Below are 23,569 nucleotides of genomic sequence, written 5' to 3' on the forward strand. Positions count from 1 at the left end.
TATGTGCGGGGTGGGGGTGGGGGGGGAGGAGGATGGGGAGAAACTATTTCTAATCTCGAGGGAGTTGGCGGCCTTTGCAGGGGGCCGACTTTCGAGAGCTCCACCGTGCGTGCATGTGGATTTTAACATCGCGGAGCCCGCGATCCCTTTGCCAGGGATTGACCTCAGAGCTCCATCCGTGGGTGCTTGCGGACTTAACATCACGGAGCTCGTGGTCTCTGGTCAGAGACCGACATCAGGATCTCCAAGCCGCAGGAGCTTCGACCGCCCCGACACGGGAGTTTCGATCGCCCCGACGCAGGAGCTCCGGCCACCCCGACAAGGGGGGATCGACCACCGGCTGCGGGAGCTTCGATCTCCCCGACAGATGGTTCGTCTGTCCCGACCGCAGGAGAATATAGAGGAAGAAGATTGGACTTTTTTGCCTTCCATCACAGTGTGGAATGTGGGGAATCCGCTGTGGTGGATGTTTATGTTAACTTTTATGTAGTTGTGTGTCTTGATGCTTTTTTTTTCGTATGGCTGTACGGTAATTTGCATATCGCTGTACCTTAATTGGTACATGCGACAATAAAAGACCTTTGAAACCTTGGAACCTATATTTCTGCTGGCTTTTCATAGGCATGTTATATCTGTGGTCCATGATACACAGCTCATCCCCAGGATGGATTTATACTGCTAGATATTAGTCAGTGGCAAATGAAAACTTCCTCTGTATTACTGTCCTTAACACAGGCACTGGACTGTTTAAAACAGGGTTAATATCTGCATTCAAATAACACAAAGGAGTATGTTGACCATTTATAAATAAATTAGTGTCATCTCGAGGTCAACGTTTTTTATGTGGAATATCATTAAATGAACAAAAACATAGATTATAGGTAGCCACCATTATATGACGCTATATTGATTTAGTGCTGCTTCATAAACCATCACAAGTGCGAGACGTGATAAATCTTAATTCACTGAGAAGAGAGTTGCAGATAAAAATTAACTAGATCATGAGTTTTGAAGTGGTTTGATCACCCGCTTAGATTTATAGAAAACTCAAAGTTATCAATTACCTAAGGCATTTGATGTCCATTAGGGTTTGTAGAATCAGCGGTAAACCTTTTAGACCCTTAACTATCTTCCTCCATTTATTAAATTCAAGGCCAATTGGTACCACACTCAAACCGACAACCGCTGTACCTTTTGTTCCAATGCTCTTTTCAATTCAATTCAATTCAAGGTCTATCAGGATCAGGATTACAATTGATCCTAATTGCAAATGCTTCAGGGTGGAGGTAATCAAAATTTATTGTCAGTTTTAAAGTCATTCCAAACTCTGAACAACAATATGGCGGAACTACAAATCATTATTGAGGCGTGAAGTAAAAAGTGGCAGCCATGAGCCATTATTTCTAGGAGGAATTTTAGGACAGTCAAAAAACACATGGACATCTATTTAGGTCAATAACTAGAACACCTCCAGCACGATCTATAAATTGTTGAACGCCAAAATTAACCGCAGTTCATCTTATTATTTATTGTGGCTGAATCCTTCTGCAATGACACTTCTTACAATTCTTCTCAGAATTTTACTTACTTCAGGATGACTGTAATTTAATTTGAACTGAAAGTATAAATTAGTGCTAATCACTGAGCTACCTTCTTTCAAATCACTCAATCCAGAAAAATGAATTATCATTCTTTGCCTCAGGAATGTGAATAATGTTGTGAGCATGGACAGATGCAGATCCCCAATGTATGTATGGCACCAAAACAAACCATAGGATGCAGCCTTATCCCAGCAAAATCTCCTTAAAGGCATTTAGGACCTCATTAGGCCACTGAGGACATTCACTAAGCAGAAACTGGATGCCGTGCAGCTAAAATAATACTAGGAGCCAGCCAAATAACGAATGTAATGGGGAATCATCTGGGATGACTGGACATAGAGACTGTCACTGTTCAAAGTCTGAGAGAGATCTAAATGGGATAACCCCCAAACAATATTACACAAAATCAAAATTACTTATAGTCCCATGTAGTCGGGTCAAGGAATGAATCCCTCAAGACAAGTGGTCTTGAAAATCTACTGCGCCCCAATTTGGGTTCCAGTTTAGACATTAGAATTTAGTTACAGCATGGAAACAGGCCCTTCAGCCCACTGAGTCGGAGCCAACCAGCATTCACCCCATGCACTCACCTACACATACGGGGGACAATTTCCACAACTTACTAAAGCCAATTTACCTACAAACCTATATGTCTTTGGAGTGTGAGAGGGAACCCGATCTCCCAGAGAAAACTGGTCACAGGGAGAACGTACAAATTCTGTACAGACTGCACTCGTGGTCAGGATGGAACCCAGGTCTCTAGCACTGTAAGGCAGCAATTCTACCGCTGCACCACTGTGCCGCCCAAATGGTCAAAGTAGTTGTGCAGCATAACCATTTATCAAACGTCAGCTACTGAATGGGGTCTACAAATTTTCATGAACAAAAGAGCACTGCCCGGAATCAAAATAAAGTTCTCGAGTTAGTCAAGAGAGATACTTCAGACTTGACTGGGACTTTGCATAGATCAGCAATGAAGGTAGGTGGCCTGGGACTGGGATGCTCGAGGAAGATCTGGAACAGAAGTGGGACAGAACTAATAATCTTGTTCGAGAAGTGGAGACTGAGAGCTCAATCGTGAAGATTGGGTGTCATGATCCTCAGTCATTCAGAGAACCTGGGAAACGATTTGTTGCTGTGTGGTGGGTGTCCAATGAAACTTAACTCAAAAGTGTCCCAGTCCAACATAGCACAGTGACAACCTGATTGTCCCAACAGTGAACAATGGTTGCTCCTGGGTCAGTCGCCAAATTTCCTCCACAACACTCCCAGGGACAATGGGATGGGGAGTTATATCCCATTGTACAGTATCCTTTTGTCCATTTACCAGCCTAGAAACTCAGATGTGCGGCTTTAAAGTGTGGATGAGAAAATTGCATAGCACAGAACTGGTGTGAACGGGTGATCCATGGTCGGCTTGGACTCGGTGGGCTGTAGGGACAATTTCTATGCTGCATTTCTAAACAATATCTCACCATCCCTTCATATTCTGGCTGTTTCAATGACTTATTGCGACACATTCCTGTGGTCATAAATGTCACTGCAATATTCAATCAACTTTAATCCAGCTCTGCATTGCAGACAATTTCTTCTACCGTAAGTGTCCACTTACTAATATTCTAGAGTAAATTATTAAGAATATCAGTAATACTTCTAGACGAGTATTTATAGAAGGCGCTAATTTATATTCAATCTCGTCACTGCTGATCCAGGTTTCAGCGACACAACTCTCATAGAATCAGAGAAATTTACTGCGGAAAGATCATTTGGTTCATCATACTCATGCCAACCAAAAATAGCCACCAAGACCAATCCAATTAATGTTCACTCAAGAGCCTTTTCTTATTTCATATTATACTATGTTATATTTTCCACTATGATATAGAAAGACGCCATCCAGCCCATCCAGTTTGGCACAGCGCTTTGAAATCTATTCACATGATTCTCTTCCCCACCACCTACGCCAGAACAGTCACTAGCTTGCCGACCAGCCACGACATCTTTGGGATATGTGAGGTAACTGGAGCATCCGGGGAAAGCACCCACAGTCACAGGGAGATTGTGCAAACTCTACACAGAAGCAGAGGTCAGGATTGAACTGGGTTGCTGGAGATGAGAAATAAGTACACTTCCCTACAATGCCACTCCGTTGCCTTGTAGGTTGTAGTAAATCAAGGGCTCGTCCATGTACTTTGTAACACAGATAGTTTTCTGTCGCCACTACCCTCTTGTACAGTTCGTTCCAGACTCCACGATGCTCTAGGTGGAAAGACGTTTTCTCTAATTCCTCTACATCGAAGCCCTTTCAAATTGTTAGACTTATTTGCCAAGAGAAATAAATTCTTAATGCTGACTGTCTAGACTTCTTACACGAAATGCACTTTCAGTGTCCTCTAACACTTGCTTTGCAATCTCTCCTCTTTAAACCAATGTGCATTTAACTCTTGACCAACCAGTTTGGCTCAGCAGGTCAGGCAGCATGTCTGGAGGAAATGAACAGGTGACATTTCAAGTCAAGGGTTAAGAAGTCTATATTTGGTTCCAGAAAATGTGTGTATGATGTTAAAGCCAAATTGTCATGTTGTTTTAACCATGTTTACCTGATATCACATTGAAAGTTCCATCGCTCAGAAGTCCTGCCTCTATTCAGAATCTGCACGGCTAATACTTCAACATTTCAAACTATCAAACTGTCTGAAGAAGGGTCTCGACCTGAAACGACATCTATTCCTTTTCTCCAGAGAGGCTGCCTGACCCGTTGAGTTACTCCAGCGTTTTGTGTCAGTCCAAGGTTTGACGAGATATGGGCTAGGCAAGTGGGACTCTCTAAGTTAAGCAACTTGGTCAGTAAAGACCAGTTGAGTGAAGGACGCGTTTCCATGCTGTATAACTCTATGCTGACCCCATCTTTGATAATCTGAGCCGACCAAGGACATTCAATAATATGTTTTCCTCTTTCCACGTCAGTGATGAACAACGTGAGATGTTTGCATTTTAGTAATGATATGTGCCACCTTCCGAGCTATTTCAGAGCAGTGCTTTGCTAGTAGGTCTGAAGATCGCAATGAGGGTGAACCTTTATGCCTCTGGATACTCCCAGCCTAGAGATGAAGGATATCTTCAACCCCACAGTTTTCTCGATCCCCATGTACACTTCCAAAGGCAGTCAATTGTCAACCATTCTTCTTTGCCAAGTTGCAGAGCATGGGGTGAACATGCAGTTTCATCAGGATTGGACAATTCTGAGAAATGGAGGGTGCCAGTGACTGTACTCTATGAGTTGGAAGCACTCATGTTAACATTGACATTTACCATCCCTCAAAGGGATTGCACCCCTTCAGTGTATAGGTGGTGTGTGCTGTGAAACAGAACATTAACCCAGCTCCATTCCAAATACCCACCACCCTCCGTATGAAAACATTGCCCCTCAGGTCTCCGTTAACTCTTTCCCCTCTCACCTTTTATCTGTTCCCCTTTAAAAAAAAATGAAATGAAATGATTCAATTTATTGTCATTGTCAGTGTACAGTACAGAGACAACGAAATGCATTTTTAGCATCTCCCTTGAAAGGGAGACACAGGGCGTTGCGGTGTGCCCGCGCCTGCCGCCGTAATTACATTCCATTACAGGCAAAGGTGGGTGAAGTGTCTTGCCCAAGGACACAACGACAGTATGCACTCCAAGCGGGATTTGAACCGGCTACCTTCCGGTCGCCAGCCGAACTCTTAGCCCATTGTGCTATCTGTCGCCAGGTTTAGAATCCACTATCATTGGAAAAAGACTCTGAATATTCACCTTATCTGTGCCCCTCATGATTTTACATAGCTCTCAGCCTCCTACGCTACAGGGGAAAAAGCCCTAATGTATCCATTTCTGTTTATAACTAAAAGCGTCTAGTTCCAGTAACATTCCCATGAACCTTTTCTGCACCCTTTACAGCTTAATGATGTGCTTCCTACAGCTCGGTGACCAGAACTGCACACAATCCTCCGTGAAGTTTCATCAATATCCTGGACAGTTGTCATGCCCTGACTGATGTATGCAAGGGTGCCAAACATCATCTTGTTCTCTGTTCTACAACTCTGCAGGCCCTGATATTCACTACGCAAGCCCTTCCCAAAATACAACACCTCACACTGAGTTAATTTCCATCTGCCAATCCTTGGCGCATCTTCCCAGCTAATCTAGATTCTGCTATAAGTGTCGGTAACCTTTTTCACTGTCCACTCTACCATCAGGTTTGGTGTCAATTCTGGTAAAAGAAATGTTGGAGGGCAGAGCTCTAGACTATTGTGAGAGTTTGCAAGCACCTTTGAACAATGACATTCACAGGCCTAACAACAGCAGCCTGATCTTACATGATATCAATCTGAGCATCAGAGACTGCTATATGGTTGGGTCAAATGTCCTAATGGATTTGTTCATTATTCTAACCCCGCAATAGATATGTTCCAAGTTTTGCGCATTGCCTGTGCTAAACTGATGCTGTCTTCTCCACACTCCCTGGTATTCAATGCAATCTTCCTGAAAGGCTTCTCAAGAGTATTGGACATGTCTATGCATCCACTTCCCTGCCATTAGTTGTAAAATACTGAAATAATCAAGGGACAGTTCAATGAAAACATAAAACTACTTGAACCACACTTTAATTCATCTAATTAGAACAAATTGGCAATCAGTTACCTTCATAATTTGTTGCCATTTATCCTTGATGCCAAGATCAATACACATAAAAACAAAATTTGTAAATGGAGCCCCAATGGATAGCAAACTATCACACCTTTGATTCCAGTCTATGAATCATGCAAGGAACAATATTTTTCATGTTTGTAACACTCCCACATAATGTCCCTATCAAGTCCACTGTTTAGTTCTCTTTCCCTCAAAGTCCTGAGGCAGATGATGAACCCTGTCTCAAACTGCTACAGTCCTTGGCGCAAGATTTATTGCCGTCTTTCCAACCCATTTCGGGAGGCAATTATGAATTGTGAAGCAACAAGCTCGGTCAGGTAAGGACAGCAGATTTCCTTGCCCCATGCAAAAAGGAGTAGTTTAGTTTAGTTTAGAGATAGGCCCTTCAGCCCATCGCGTGAATGCCACCCGGCAACCCCCGCACACTTGCACTATCCTACACACGAGGGACAATTTACAATTCGTATCGAAGTCAAATGAACCTACAAACCTGTACATCTTTGGAATGTGGGAGGAAACTGGAGCACCCGTGGAAAAACCCACATGGTCAGGGTACAGCCAGCACCCGCAGTCAAGATCGAACCTGGGCACTGTGAGGCAGCAACTCTACCTCTGTACTGCTGGGAAAACTCAGTGGATCAGACAACGTCCCAGGAGGGGAATGGGCTGTCAACATTTTAGGCATCAAGATGAACGGTCTCGATCTGAAAAGTCAACTGTCCATTTACCCTCCACAGATGCTGCCTGACCTGCTTTTTTATTAAAGATTCCAGAATTTGCAATCTCTTGCGCCTCCAGTTTTCTTTCCCTACAGGATTGTAATGAACCAGGCTGGTCTTAAAAATGACTGGTTAACGTTGATGAAAATGTCTTATTAAATCCAGATTTAATTACCACTAATTTAAATTCTCACCTGCCACAATGGAATTTGAATGCATGTCATATTAATCCCAGCTCAGCAAATTAATCACTTCACTACAAAATTCATGTAGCTGTAGCAAAAAGAAACAGTTGACCAGCCAGAAATAGCGGCTAGTCAAACAGTCTCCATCGGAAATACTCAAGAGTAGAAGCAATGAACGGCGGATGCTGGTTTATACCAAAGATAGACACAAAGTGCTGGAGTAACCCAGCAGGTCAAGCAGCATCTCCGGAGAAAAAGAATAGGTGACGTTTCTGGTCGGGGCCCTTCTTCAGACTCAGTACGGAAATATGGTTGATATTTCAATACCCTCTGAAATCACCAGCAAGATCAGCAGCATAACTAACTATGGACCAGTCTCACCCTGGCCACTACCTCTTCTCTCCTCTCCCATCAGGCAAGAGGTACAGAAGTGTGAAAACACACAACTCCAGATTCAGGGACAGTGTGAAGAAGGGTCTCGACCCGAAACGCTGCCCATTCTTTCTCTCCTGTCTGTCCCGCTGAGTCACTCCAGCATTTTGTGGTTACCTTTGATTTAAACCAGCATCTGCAGTTCTTTCCTACACAGTTTCTTCCCTGCTGTTATCAGGCAACTAAACCATCCCACCAACAACTAGGCAGTGGTCCTAAGCTACTATCTACCTCATTGAAGCCGCTTGGACTATCTTTAATCGGACTTCACTGGCCTTTATCTTGTGCTAACCATTTTTCCCTTTATCATGTATCTCCGATATTCCCCGAAATGCTCAGCTGTCGAGCAGCATTAACGGTGACAAGATCCTGATGAGAGGTCATTGGCCTGAAACGTTGACTCTGTTTCTCTCCACAGATGTTGCTTTACCTGCTGACTACTTACAAAAGAAAAGTTTTAAATTGGATTCCCAGCATCTGCTGTGCCTTGCATTCATGTCCGACAAAGTATAAACCATAATTCAGCAAATGTAATCCTCCCGCCTCGTCCAAATTGAACCCAGTTGGGTGAAAAGGACGAGGCATGATAACAAACTGTGGTTAGTCAAGCCAACCACTGTATAAAACTATAAACCTACATTGAAATGTATATAGATGCTTCCAAGATGGCTCCAACCCAGGGGACTATTTGCGTGTTAGCCACAGAAGCAGATCTACAAACTCATATTACAATCGCTCCACACTCTTAAATCTCAACACACTGTAAATGGCTCGAATCTAATCATGTATTGTCGTTCTGCTGGCTGGATAGCATGCAACAAAAGCTTTTCATTGTACCTCGATACACGTGACAACAAACTAAACTAAACTAAACTAAACATACGTGTACAATCTTTTAGGCTTTCTGAGAAGCAAAGAAAAGCCGGTAAGCTTATGATGATATGGGGATCAGGTTTGACACGGGTTAAGAACAAGATTGTGTGTTGGCTAAAATACTAGCATGGACTATTTTGGGCCAAATGGCCAGCTTCTCCACTGTAAAATGCATGCAATGCTTTGATAGTCTGTGCATCTGGTGTGTGAATAAACATAACAGGATCTCAGAATCTGTCTCACTTCACATGAATAAAACCCTCTCGCTTCAATTTCACAGCTTGACATTGTCTCAACCTTTTCCTGTGTTACGGGATCCATTCATTTAAAAACAAAATCCATGCAGAGGCATTTGAGGTTCACATCAAGTACACAGCAAGGTAACAACAATCACGGGAATCTATACAACAATCTTAATCTTATACATCCCTTCGATCAATAAAGCTATATTAAATGCATTTGCAAATAAAATTAAATATAACATATTAAAAGACATTTCGACTGGTATATAGATAGGAAATGTGTATATGGATAGCAGGTGGGACCAGCATGGGCAAGTTGGACCTAAGGGCCTGTTTGCAAGGTATATGACTCTTTGTTCATATGCATATAACATACAGACAGATACGTCAGCATTACTGAGTTGAAGTGCTAAATCATCCAGTAAATTGGAACTGGATTTGTTCAGTGGTTTTATTCCTGATTTTTACCCCTTCAAATAAATGTGGTGTCAGAAGGAACTGCACATGCTGTTCGCCCCAGCCCTCCCTCATCATTCTCTGACCAGTCTGACTATCCTCCTGATTAAATTTTATCTCTGTATGCTTCGTTGTCACCTTCCCCTAGCTAACCATGATCTATTCTACATTTTCCTTGGGCTTCATCCCCTTTGGTCTCCCGGTTTCACACCTCAACCTTCCATATCTCTGTGTCTCCCTTTTCCATGACTCTCAGTCTGAAGAAGGGTCTCGACCCGAAACGTCACCCATTCTTTCTATCCAGAGACGCTGCTTGTCCCGCTGAAATAAATGTAGTGAATGAGTTAGGGGCCCGGCCCGTCCCACTGTACAAGCTAATTCAAGAGTTCTCCCGAGTTTCCCCTGATTCAAACTCGGAGAATTACGGTAATAGCCGCTCGTAGGTACTCGGGGCTCTCGTGGACATTTTATCAACATGTTGAAAAATCTTCACGAGTCTTCACGAGCTTACCGCATTTCCTGAGTACCTGCCGTTAGCGTTACGAGCCACTAAGAGACGTCCCAAGCTCCGACGTACCCGCTACACACATTCTATGTGCTTACGACGAGTTTGATTTTTTAAAACTCGGGAGAGCTCTTGAATTATCTCATACAGTGGGACAGGCCCTTTATGGAGATCAATGACATGTTTATAGAGATATAAACAGCCACACGCTACACAACTTGAATGGCCACAAAGAGAGAGAGGGAAAGAAAATAGTGGGAGAGAAAGAGTGAGAAGGAGGGAGCATCTATTATTATTCTCTGAACTAGCAGCATTTGTGACAACTATATTCTGAGACTGATCCACTGCAGAGCAATACTGTCACCGTTAAGAAGCTGATAAGGCAGTGCTGTTGACGACTTCCTAGGGTGAGTTTGAATAAATGAACTATAGCGTGAAACTCTCTTAGTCATGTGTTAAATGACTGGAAGAATATTGGTCCTAGATTGCACTTACCTCCCAACACTACAGCTCTCTTCACTTCAAAATAATGAATGTAAGGGATCCTATCCAACCACTGACCTAATCTGTTACCTGTTCAGTGCAAAGTTAGACACAAAGTGCTGGAGTAACCCAGCTGGTCAGGCAGCATCTCTGGAGAAAGCCTGCCCATCACATTCCCATACTGACCTTTCTGTCCGGGGCCTCCGCCATTACCAGAGTGAGGTCACGTGCAAATTGGAGGAACAGCACCTCATATTTCACTCGGGGAGCTTACAACCCAGTGTCGTAAACATTGAATTATCTAGTTTTAAGTAGCTTCTACTTACATCCCTCCCCTCCCCCCCCTTGCCCCCTTCCTCCACCCTAGTCGTTTTATCAGTTCCACAGTTCTCCACATTGTTTTTGTCGAGTTATGCTTGTAATAAGGCTCGTACGACGACGTAAACAGAGTATACCTTCAGTTAGCCTCTCTGTACAACAGCAGCAATAGCAACAGCAACAGCCTCGTGTGTAAGCCCAGGCAACTCCCTAACTGCCCACACCCTGGGTTCCAGTCACATCCGGTTACTGGAGCCTGGCTTCTGGCACACAGGGTCCTAGTGCCCCTCTGCTCAGCCTTACACTAATATTGCATAATACCACAGTTTTCCCTCTTGTGATCACACCTTCCTCAGCCGACAGTGGGCTTACCAGGCACCGCCATTCCTGAGGTCATTTGTTGGACTTTTCCTGCCTCCAGCCCTTCACCTCCACCCCCAACGCTCAGTCAGAAGAATGGTCTCGATCCAAAACGTCACCTATTCCCTTTCTCCAGAGGTGCTGCCTGACCTGCTGAGTTCCTCCAGCACTTTGTGTCTATCTTTGGTATAAACCAGCAACTGCAGTTCTTTGTTTCTACCTGTTCAGTGCATGTGGTCAAAGAATCATGAATGGTTAAGCTCACATTTTGATAATGTTTAATGTTTTTGTTTTATAGGGACAATGCATATTAATTAACATTTTGCATGTAACTATGCGAGATTGTAGCTAATCAGCAGCTAATTTCCGTCTCTAGTCCCAGGCAAAGGTAGGTGAAGTGTCTTGCCCAAGGACACAACGACAGTACACACTCCAAGCAGGATTCGAACCGACCACCTTCAGGTTGCCAGCCGAAAACTTAGCCCATTGCGCCATCTGTGATATAAGAAATATTTAGTGCCTTCTACGCAGAAAAAAAGACGTATCCTAACTGGACCATCATTAAGGGGCATGGGTAAAGTACATTAAGAACTGCACTGTCCTCGTTGGGCAAATGGGTGCCACTCTCTCCTGCAGCATCATGCTATACTCTGCTCTCAAGGAGCAACTATTCTCTGGAGAGTAGTAGACAGTTGTAGAGGCACCAAACGCGGTGACCAAATGGGTTATTTTATTCAGGTTATTAAAGGTTTGTTATACATACACGTTGGTCCTCTATCTAACATAAAGTTGTTGTTGCTGCTGCGAGGCTGTTGCCTCGTGGGCTCGAGCTGAGCCCCTGCTGAGGTGGAAGGACACTCACCCCGAGAGAGAAGAGAGCTGGTCAGCTCGAAGTAAGAGAGAGAGAGAGAGAGTTGTCCCATGGTTCATTGTGTATCCCGGGACACACCCCTGTACCCCGTAACAACTCCTCCCTGCCATTGCCCAGTCATGTGACCGACTGCTGAGGGTTCGTGTGGCTAGTGGCCCAACCACCAGGTGCCGCCACAATGTCTAGATTTTCAATGTGCAAATGAGGAGTTAAATGAAGTTAACACAAGTCGATGGCACCTGCTGAGAAAACCTTCTCAGACTTTGTAGGGGGTGCACAATAATATACTGTGTAAGTTTATATTGGCCAGATCGTTATAACACAGTAGTTAAAATCCCTTCAATCACTTGCATTAGCCGCGCATAAATGGGACCGGCTGCACATTGCACTGTTGCCCGAAATGTTGTTCAATTGACTTCATTTTATCTGCCTGTTTAACACAGGTAAGGGAGGAGCAATTTCTACCATCTCTCTGGGATGTCCTCATTTTTTTGGCAGCATTTTTTTTAACCAAACTCCCCCACTGCATAAAAATCTGACAGTGAAGGTGAATCAGACTCAGTGCGGAACGCTGTTCTCGGCGCCTGGTTTCCAGGCCTGATTCATATTAATTGGGGAAGGTTCCAGCAACTGCCGGGCTTGTAGCGGCAGTGTGCAAACATTGATTTCAGGCCAAGCAAATAAAGGCACTCACAGGTAGAGCAGTGTGAAGTAGGGATGGAGAGCGATATATACATAGAGTCAGAGAGTCATACAACATGGAAACACGCCCTTCAGCCCAACTTGTCCAACCCAACCAAAATATCCCATCTACACTAGTCCCACCTGCTTGCATTTGGCTCATATCCCTCCATGTACATGTCTAACTGTTTCTTAAATGTTGCGATAGTACCTGCCTCAATTACCTCCTACACACACACACCATACACTCGTTTCATACACCCACTGCCCTTTATGTGAAAAAGGTATCCTACAGGTTCCTATTAAATCTTCCCCCCCCCTCACTTTGAACATATGTCCTCTGGTTCTCAATTCCCCTACTATGGACAAGAGACTCTGTGCAACTACCCGATCTATTCCTCTCATGATTTTGTACAACTCTATAATGTCATCTCTCATCCTCCTGCGCTCCAAGGAATAGCATCTTAGCCTAGGTAACATCTCCCTATAGCTCAGGCCCTCGAGTACCGGCACCATCCTCGTAAAGGTAGCAAATACATTTTAATTTATTCACTTTTGGGATGTGGCCAGCATTTATTGCCTTTTAGTCGTCTGTTTGAACATATTTGCTTGCTGGGCAATTTCACAGTCAACCATACTTTTATGCATCTGTAGTCACATATCAGCCAGATAAACACTAGACAATAGACAATAGACAGTAGGTGCAGGAGTAGGCCATTCGACCCTTTGAGCCAGCACTGTGATCATGGCTGATCATCAACAATCAGTAGCCTGTTCCTGCCTTCTCGCCATTTCCCCTGACTCCGCTATCTTTAAGAGCTCAATCTAACTCTCTCTTGAAAGCTTTCAGAGAATTGGCCTCCAATGCCTTCTGAGGCAGAGAATTCCACAGATTCACAACCCTCTGTGTGAAAAAGCTTTTCCTCATCTCCGTTCTGAATGGCCTAAACCATATTCTTAAACTGTGGCCCCTGGTTCTGGACTCCACCAACATCGGGAACATGTTTCCTGCCTCTAGCGTGCCCAAACCCTTAATAATCTTATATGTTTCAATAAGATCTCCTCTCATCCTTCTAAATTCCAGAGTATTCAAGATCATCTAAGCATGGCAGATTTGCTCCCCAAAAGCTGTTGGTGGCCTGGATGTTTTGTTTTACAACAATTCCCTAGTTTCATAATTGTTATAAAATCAACTTTCTTTTATTTCTTGAATTTTGTGAAATGAGAGTGGTGGATGGGAAGACGTTGTGGGGAGTGGTGGGGTACATCTTCTCATGGCCCCATAGCAATCACTTTTTGTATTATTTTCTAACAGAGTAATTGGGAGTAATCCTACAACTTATCCAATCATTAAAACATGCAAAATGTCAGTTTTAGTTGCCTTAAAAAATACACAAAACAACATTTCCTTAGTATTATTTATCTTTCAGTCAGCATCTCTAAACATGATTATCTGGTCATTGTTGCAATGTTTTTTGTCCATCTTAGTGCCCAGAGTAGCTGCCGTGTTTCCTCCAAGATTAACTAAACTTCAAAAGCACTTAATTAGTTCCGAAACACTCGAGAACATCCGGAGTTTACTAATGGCACTGCATAACTCTGAATCACTCTTTCAAGACAAAAAAAATTACTTACCTCCAGCCCCTCCAACACAAGATCCCAGATTAATGAGCCACTACATTTTCTGAGAAATAGCTTCAATAATCTTTAGCTCCCCAACCCCTTACTGGCATTAAAAAAAATCATAAAAATGTCTAAGCTGCGATCTTACTCCTAGTTCTTTCTAATTACAGTGTGTAAACAGGCCCTCAGCCCAACTTACCCACACCGACCTACATGTCCCATCTCCACTAGTCCCACCTGTGTATGTTTGTCCAATATCACTCTAAACCTGTACTATCCATGTGTCTGTCTAAATGTTTCTTACACCTTGCGATATTGCCCACCTCAACTACCTCCTCTGGCAGCTCCTTCCATACATCCACCTTGTACAATTGTACAGAGCCCTAGTGAGACCACACCTGGAGTATTGTATGCAGTTTTGGTCCCCTGATTTGAGGAAGGACATTCTTGCTATTGAGGGGGTGCAGTGTAGGTTTACAAGGTTAATTCCCGGGATGGCGGGATTGTCATATGCTGAGAGAATGGAGCAGCTGGGCTTGTACGCTCTGGAGTTTAGAAGGATGAGAGGATATCTAATTGAAACATATAAGATTGTTAAGGGTTTGGACAGGAAGGCATGTTCCCGATGTTGGGGGAGTCCAGAACCAGGGGCCACAGTTTAAGAATAAGGAGTAAGCCATTTAGAACGGAGACGAGGAAACACTCTTTCTCACAGAGAGTGGTGAGTCTGTGGAATTCTCTGCCTCAGAGGGTGGTGGAGGCAGGTTCTCTGGATGCTTTCAAGAGAGAGCTAGATAGGGCTCTTAAAAATAGTGGAGTTAGGGGATATGGGGAGAAGGCAGGAACGGGGTACTGATTGGGGATGATCAGCCATGATCACATTGAATGTCGGTGCTGGCTCGAAGGGCCGAATGGCCTACTCCTGCACCTATTGTCTAATGTCTATTGTCCCGTTGTGTAAAAAAGTTACCCCTCAGGTTCCTATTAAACCTTTCCCCCCTCACCTTAAACCTATGTCCTCTGGTTCTCTATTCCCCTACTCTGGGCAAGAGACACTGTGCTTCTACCTGATCTATTCTTCTCGTGATTTAGTACACCTCTATAAGATTATCCCTCATCCACCTGCCCTCCAAGGAATAAGAGTCCGAGGTTATACATCTGAGGGTTATTAAATAAACTATGACAAAGTTCTGTAATAATAGTGCAATGGAACATCACTTAACTGCAACCCCCTTACAAGGGTCAGACACATTAACTCGATGATCATACATCAAATACAGGCCATCAGAAATCAACATTTTCAAATAGATTTTACTAGAGTGTAAAAAGTAACAAGAAAACATATCTTCTAAAAAGCTTCACATTCAGTTATCTGATCTCAAAAGTGGTTCCAATTCTCTATGTAACAGTGGGGAATACGCCTGCAACTCTACAGATGCTGTGTAGTTCTGGAAGAAATGTTTCAAATTTAGACTTTGACTGAATTTTCAAGAGCAAAGATTCGACACCTGCTGAGAAACTGAAATAAAACCAGGAAGCCGCTGAAACACTCAACGGGTAAGGTCACATATGTGCAGATGAAAGTGGGGATAACATTTCAATGCATTATTCTTTCAGTTTAAAGTATCAGAGGTGATGGGTACAGCAGATGGCTAAAATCACAAAAGATTTGGAATCCATATCTGAAAAGAAATTAAAAAGCTCCGCTATATTTGAAAATCTATGTTCATTTAAAAAAAAGATCTTTCTGGCTGAAAAAAACTAATTTCATGGTTCTAAACTTTGGACAGATTTATTGTCAATTTTTGCTCTGTTTATTCTAATATCTACAGACCACTATAAACTCTCCCATCTTGGTTTAATATCTCAAGCCTGTACTTCAGAGAAATTACTTCTCTCGATGGAGCTTCGTAGTGAGGAGGAATAATTTCACCAAAAGAATAAAAGAGGCAAGGAATATTCAACAGATTCTCACGAGTCCATGGGTAATATACATACCGTCACCGACAAATTGGAGGAGGGCCAAGTCAATCTGCCGCTTCCAGGGCGAGCTTTTCTGCAAAGCTATCCCATAGCCGGTGGTAGAGAACACATATCCACTGCCGATCGTGACCAGCTTGCAACCTTCATCTCTCCCAGCCATGTAATTCAGCACTGCTGCATCATAAATGAACGCATCCAACTTTCTAAAATAAAAGAAATGAAATGACTGTAAACAGCACCATTAGGTTTGACAGCAGTATCGTGCTGCACAGATCAGGCACAACTGCTGCCCACTCAAATTTTGTTCAAAACCCAACTTGCAATACACAAATTCTTACTGCATATTTATTAATGATTGAAATCATCCTTGCTATATTTTCTAACTTGATAGAGAGATTTTACCAATATTCTATGGGATGAGGTTCCTTGGAACAGGTACTATCGCAACGTACACATGCCATTCCAACGCTTAAGAAACATTTAGACAAGGACATGGATGGAGTAGGTTTAGAGGGATATTATTATTATTATTATTATATGGGCCAAAAGCAGACAGGTGGGACTAGTTTAGATGGGGCATGTTGGTCGGTGTGGGCAAGTTGGGCCAATGGGCCTGTTGCCATGTTGGTTGACTCCATGACTCTATAACAATTGTAAAGGCAGTGCCCCAAAAACACCATAGTTCCAAGTATTAACTTGGAGTGACTACAATTACAAGTTAATATTTGCAAGCACAGGAGTTTTTTTTATCTTGTGAATTAGATTAGAATAACAACTTCAAATAGGTTTCACCCTCAATGTGGGCTAAATGAAAATAGGACAGTTAAAAGCTCAAGAGACTGAATCAATGAGTGGTGGATACATCACATGGCATGATCCAAGTTTTCATTACTATTGTGAAGTTTTCCTGAATCTCATAACTACATACGAATGTCCATCTTGCCACCTCAATAATAACTCCACTGAAGTTGACATAATTTATATAGGTTTCAGACTCTCTCGGGAACCGGGCTGTTTGGCCCAACAGGTGCTTATTTGGTGTTTATGCTTTATTCACGCTTTTCTCCCTCTCTGCTACATCGATCAACAAATCTTTCTATACCTTACTTTATCATCTAGAATGCACCTTTGCTATTTACTTCAACTACACTTTGAGGAATCAAGTTCCGCATTCTAACCAAACTCTTGGATTTAATTAGTGACTGCTTTTTCTATACATACAGTATATACATCCCCAATGGTAGGTAAAGGCTAGATTAGAAAATAGACACAAAATGCTGGAGTAACTCAGCGGGACAGGCAGCATCTCTGGAGAGAAGGAATGGGCGATGCTTCGGGTCGTAGCCCTTCTTCAGACTGACCCGAAACTTCGCCAATTCCTTCTCTCCCGAGATGCTGCTGCCTGTCCCGCTGAGTTACTCCAGCATTTTGTGTATATCATTGGTTTAAACCAGCATCTGCAGTTCCTTGCTATACTAGAAACATCCTTTACAAAATCTTGAATACCTCCAGCAAATACTTCCAGCCAGTTGCCAAAGTTATTATGGCGAATGATGAGAAAAATCACTCTCTCCCCACCTTGATCCCCATATGTGACATTTCCAAGTGATCATTTCAGTCTATTTCTGCCCCTCTGCTGTCCTATATCCATCTTGGAAAGAGAAAATGCCTACTTGGAATGCTAGGCTGAGTTACTTCATTGGTAAGTAGTCAATGCAAGCAAATCTCAAGTATGGAGAAGTAGAATTCAACTTGGAGCTGGTAAAATGTAAAAGGTTTGGCATTTCTGCCTAGGGACGAACTGCTGCACCTTATCTCGTCCGACCCACTGGTGAATCTCACTTTTGCATCTCCCGGCTTTTCAGTCTATGCACCACACAACTCTTCCACTCAAGTTGCTGGTCAATATCACAAGTAAAAATTCAATGTCATACAGGTAAATTAGGACAGAAGATTTAAATTGAAAATACCTCAGCATGCTTTGATCAAGTTATTCTAACCCCTTTAAAGTTGAAGGTAGACACAAAATCACTTCCCTCTGGAAGGCGACTCCGGACCGTCAAAGCTGCCACAGCCAGACATAAAAACAGTCTTTATCCACGAGTAGTTGCTCTACTCAACAGCCAAAAATCTGTAGCCTCCCTTTGATCTGGTATTTTGTTGGTTCACATGCTTGATCAATGGTGTTTTATCATTAATGTTTTATTATTATTAATGTTTAGTGTTTTCTGAGTCTTTCGTAACTGTCACTGTATGTCATGCTGTTACTTGTGGGCAGAGCACCAATGCAAATTCCTTGTATGTGAATACTTGGCCATCCTTACTTACTTACTTAAAATGCTAAATTAACTCAGCGGGACAGGCAACATCTCTGGAGAGAAGGAATGGGTGACGTTTTGGGTCGAGACCCTTTTTCAGACTGATAAATACTGTGTCGTATTACCTCAAAATTCTTAGTCATGAATGATTAATGGCTGAGTTAATTGCTTACGGTTTACATAAAACTCCAAGAACTTGATAATAATTTAACGAATGGGGAATAGCAAGTAATTATTTCATAATTCTCAGGGTAAATTAATTAGACAGCTATTTCCTGCTCTGGATATGATGATGTGTTTATATTAAGGTTCTATTTTTCAGTCTCATCATTTATGGAAAGGAAAAGAAAGTGCAAATACTTTAATAGCAGATAAAAAAAAATAGTTTTGGAGTTTATTTTGATCTTCAGGAGAGAATACCGGAAATCTTTTGTTGAACTGTTACAGAATTTCTCAATAAGATTTTTTTAGATCAAAATAAATCAACACATTTTTAGTTAAATAATAATAATAATAATAATAATAAAAAGTTTATTTATATAGCACATTTATAGTTAATTTTCATTGACCCCAAAGTGCTTTACATAATTTAAAAATCAGTTCCATACAAAGCATAAAGATGGGTTAACAAAATAATAAAATGCATAAACAGGACACAACATGTAACATAAACATCCACCACAGCATTCATCACTGTGGTGGAAGGCACAAAAAATTTTTGGCCGTCCTCCTCCGTTCCCCCCCCCCCCCGTGGACAAGACCAGAGTCCAGAGTCCAGTCCAGGATCGGTCTTTCCTCACCGGAGACCGCGACTTCAAGATTGTGTAGGCCGCATTTAAAGTGTCAATATCAGAAAATTTGGCCAGAAAAACTTGTTGCCGAATGGTGCCCCTTATACAGTGAGTGCGATGTTGAGAAGAGGAGCTTTACAGAAAATTATGAGTCTGCTTTTGCAGTAATGAATGGTCTGTCAGCAAATGACACACTCAGAAATTGTATGTTCTTATTCACCCATTCCACTTGATTTCATTAGTGATCCATTAATTTAGTGGATCATTAATTGCAGAGATAAACAAACAAGTGCATAGACTGTTTATAAGCGGGAACCTCAGACTCCTCAATGTTATTCTCATTCTGACATCACTTATTCCCTTGTCTCTACTTCTACAGTTTACCTCGCTGCTGTCACCTCATTTGTCAGCATAATTGTCAGCATAAATTTTACAAGAGGGACAGAGACTGTGGGAATAGATTTAAAGCGACGGCAATTGTCACTGGTAAGTCATAAGGCCATAAGGAATAGAAGTAGAATTAGGCCATTTGGCCCATCGTCCACTCCGCCATTCAATCATGGCTGATCTATCTCTCCCTCTCAACCCCATTCTCCTGCCTTCTCCCCATAACCTCTGACACCTGTACTAATCAAGAATCTATCAATCTGTGCTTTAAAAATATCCACTGACTTGGGCGCACAGCCTTCTGTGGGAAAGAATTCCACAGATTCACCACCCTCTGACTAAAGAAATTGCTCCTCATCTCCTTCCTAAAAGGACGTCCTTTAATTCTGAGGCTATGACCTCTAGTCCTACACTCTCCCACTAGTGGAAACATCCTCTCCACATCCACTCTATTCAAGCCTTTCACTATTCTATCTGTTTCAATGAGGTCCCCCCTCATTCTTCTAAACTCCAGCGAGGACAGACCCAGTGCCGATAAACGCTTGAAGACGGGTCTCGACCCAAAGCATCACCCATTCTTTCTCTCCAAAGATGCTGCCTGTCCCGCTGAGTTACTCCAGCATTTTGTGTCTTCCTTTGTGTTAACCTCTGGATGTAAAGAGTTACATAGCTGCTACCTGTAATTTTTTTATTTTCCAATCCATTTAGTTTATTAAGGTAATTTCTTTGGATATCATTGTGCAGTCTGGAAAAAGGACCTGACCCGACCCGACCCGAAATGTATCCATATCCTTCAGAGATGCTGCCTGACCCACTGAGTTGCTCTAACGCTTTGTGTTTTTTGTGCTATTATCCTTATTTACATCGACCTTGTTTAATAAAATCTAAACACCTTTTTTTTGCATAATAACAGTAGATATCACAGCATGATGCATTTTTTAATGTGCTGCTTTTAACTGTTAGGAACTGTATCATGTTACAGATTCACACTTACAGATAGAAATCTCAGTGTAAAACAAAGAACTGATGTATTTGTTCCTTAAAATAAATGTCATTCACAAACAATGAGCAAAAGTTTAACTTGCAGCTGCAAGAGCTAAACTCACTTCCAAAATTTGATTTTGCTGAAGTGAAAGCAACCAAATTTTGGAGATAGAGTACAACTTGCGATTGAGTGAACAAAAACAAGTCACACTCATAGAGTTATAGTCATACAGCATGGAAACAGGCCCTTCAGCCCATCCTGCCCATACTGACAAACATGTCCCATCCACACTAGTCCCACTTGCCTGCATTTGGCCCATATCCCTCTAAACCTGTCCTATCCATGTACCTGTCTAAATGTCTAGTCCCTACTTGCCTCAACTACCTCTTCCAGCAACTCGTTCCATACACCCATCACCCATTGTGAGAAAAACACTCTCTTAAACACTTTTTATAAAGTTAGATATGGGGAAAAGATTCAGAAATGTGGATCAGGAATAATACGACATCTGGCAAACAAAACATCTATCTACAATGAGAATCCAAACGCAGGACCAAAATGAAACATGATGCAAAATGAACACAACGTGTTTAGTAGAAGAAGCCATTAGAAATTGAAACACAATGCACAATATATTTTGTTTCAATGCCCCATATTAGCACTGTAATATTAAATTCATTTTGAAACATAATTAGGACATAATAATGTGCCTAGAGCAGGGTGATTTTTGTTCACATGCTCCTTTCCACGTGATGTGAAAAATGTACTAAACATGATCCTTCTGAGCTCAAGTTTTTAAAGGTTAACAAATTTCTTGCTTAATTGTCGTCATGTCTTTCCAAATACCATGAATAACCGGGTCAACGACCAGTCAATGTTATTTGTCATTGTCTTTGGAGTTGTAAATTTGATTTGACTAAAATTATTAACTCCATTTCACAGATGCTCCCTGTCTTGATATGTTTATACAACATTTTCTATTTTTACGTGGCGCAGCGGTAGAGCTACTGCCTGATGGGGCCAGAGACCCGGGTTCGATCCTGACTACGGGTGCTCGTCTATACAGAGTTTGTCCATTTTCCTCATGACCTGTGTGGGTTTCCTCCGAGATCTTCAGTTTCCTCCCACACTCCTAAGACGTACAGGTTTGTAGGTTAATTGGCTTGGTTTAAATGTAAAATTGGACCTTGTGTGTGAAGGGTAGTGTTAATGTGTGGGGATCGCTAGTCGGTGCGGACTCAGTGGTCCGAAGGGGCCTGTTTCCTCGCTGCCTGTCTAAACTAAACTAAACTAAACTCATCTCAGATTTCCAGCAGGTTATTTAGGTTTTGTGCCTGGATACTGGAATCTTGAGCAAAACACAAAGTACTGATGTAACTCAGCAGGTCAGGCAGCATCTGCGGAGGGAATAGATGGGCAACATTTTAAGTCAGGTATCTTCCAAGTCTGAAGACAACACCCTTCTAAGTAAAGTTAAACATATGATTTTTCATGCACTTATTAACAATAAATAAAATATAATTCTAATTTATAGTAACTTCATAAAATCAGCCCTGTCGACTGTTTAAAAATCAGCAGGAATTTAGAGCAATAATTTTGTAGCTTTTAGGTCCATGTTTACGATGTTTAGAACAGCTAAACACAGTTCTATTTTTCCATTATGCTTAAGGTTTCTAGGTCACACTTGGAGTCAGTTAATTGAGACTGCTGCTGATATTTTGTTTCTTTTTCAGCAGATTGCACAGAGCCTTTCATTTACCAACAGGGAAGCTTGACATTGAAAATCATTCGACGTCACAAAAATCTAAAATCAAAGCACTTCAGGCAGAAAGCAAATGACACAGATTTTTTTCCCTGCAACTTAATTCACAGAGATCACAGTTGCCAAGTTTAAATGGCCTTGAGGAAAGGGCAATAATTACATTTTCAACTTGCAAAGTTGCAGAATATGCTCGATCATTCCAAAATGAGAATGTTTTTAAATGTTCTGTCAGACAGAATTTTAGTCTGGCAATTCCACTCATTCAAAACATCCACACAATTTCCTCCATCCTATCCCAAAAAGACCTTAGAGTCATAGAGACATGGAAACAGGTCCTCCAGTTCAACTTGTCCAGGGCAACCAAATTGGCAACCAAAGCTTTTCAGTGTACCTCAGTACACGTGGCAATAAACTAAACACAAAATTGCCTAACCAAGCGAGTCCCACTTGCCAGCATCTGGCCCATATCCCTTTCCTACCCGTGTATCAGTCCAATTGTCTGTTAGAAACATAGAAACATAGAGAATAGTTGCAGGAGTAGGCCATTCAGCCCTTCAAGCCAGCACCACCATCCAATATGATCATGGCTGATCATCCAAAATCAGTAAACAGTTCCTACTTTCTCCCCATAGCCCTTGATTCCGTTAACCCTAAGAGATATATCTAACTCTCTCGTGAGTGCACCCAGTGAATTGGCCTCCACTGCATTCTGTGGCAGAGAATTCCACAGATCCACAACTCACTAGGTGAAAATATTTTTCCACATCTCAGTCCTAAACGGTCTACCCTTTATTCTTAAACCGTGACCCCTGGTTTTGGACTCCCCCAACATCAGGAAATGCTTTCCTGCATTTAGCCTGTTTAATCCTTTAAGAATGTTATATGTTTCTATAAGGTCTCCTTTCATCCTTCTAAATTCCAGTGAATATAAGCCCAGTCGATCCATTCTTTCATCATGTCAATCCCGCCATCGCAGGAATTAACCTGGTGAACCTACTTCAATATCAATTTTAGATGTTGTAGATGTCTCTACCACTTTGTCTAGCAGCTCACGCCATATACACAGCGCCCTATGTGTAAAAATAAATTGCCCTTTACATCCATTTTTAATCTTTACATTCTCACCTGAAATCTGTGCCTTCTAATTTTAGACGAGGAAAAGATGGTCACAGCTATTCATGGTGTCTATGTCCTTCATGATATTACATAGCTCTATAGGGTCACCCCTCAGCCCCCTACTCGACCGGGAAAAAAAGATCCAGTCTATCCAGCCTCTCCTCCTGCTTAAAAAAACCAGATTGG

The 23,569-nt window shown here is 42.2% G+C and overlaps 1 protein-coding gene across 1 annotated transcript in view; it reads right to left on the minus strand.

Annotated features, from left to right (window-relative positions):
* The window catches only part of grin2aa (glutamate receptor, ionotropic, N-methyl D-aspartate 2A, a), a 267,870-nt gene that overhangs the window by 23,199 nt on the left and 221,102 nt on the right, over positions 1-23,569 (minus strand). The window contains exon 12 of the mRNA XM_055651745.1: positions 16,040-16,227. Coding sequence (XP_055507720.1) covers positions 16,040-16,227 — 188 coding nt within the window. The remainder of the gene's footprint in view (positions 1-16,039; positions 16,228-23,569) is intronic.

Source organism: Leucoraja erinacea, chromosome 20 (assembly GCF_028641065.1).
Source record: "Leucoraja erinacea ecotype New England chromosome 20, Leri_hhj_1, whole genome shotgun sequence".
Taxonomy (NCBI): Eukaryota; Metazoa; Chordata; class Chondrichthyes; order Rajiformes; family Rajidae; genus Leucoraja; species Leucoraja erinaceus.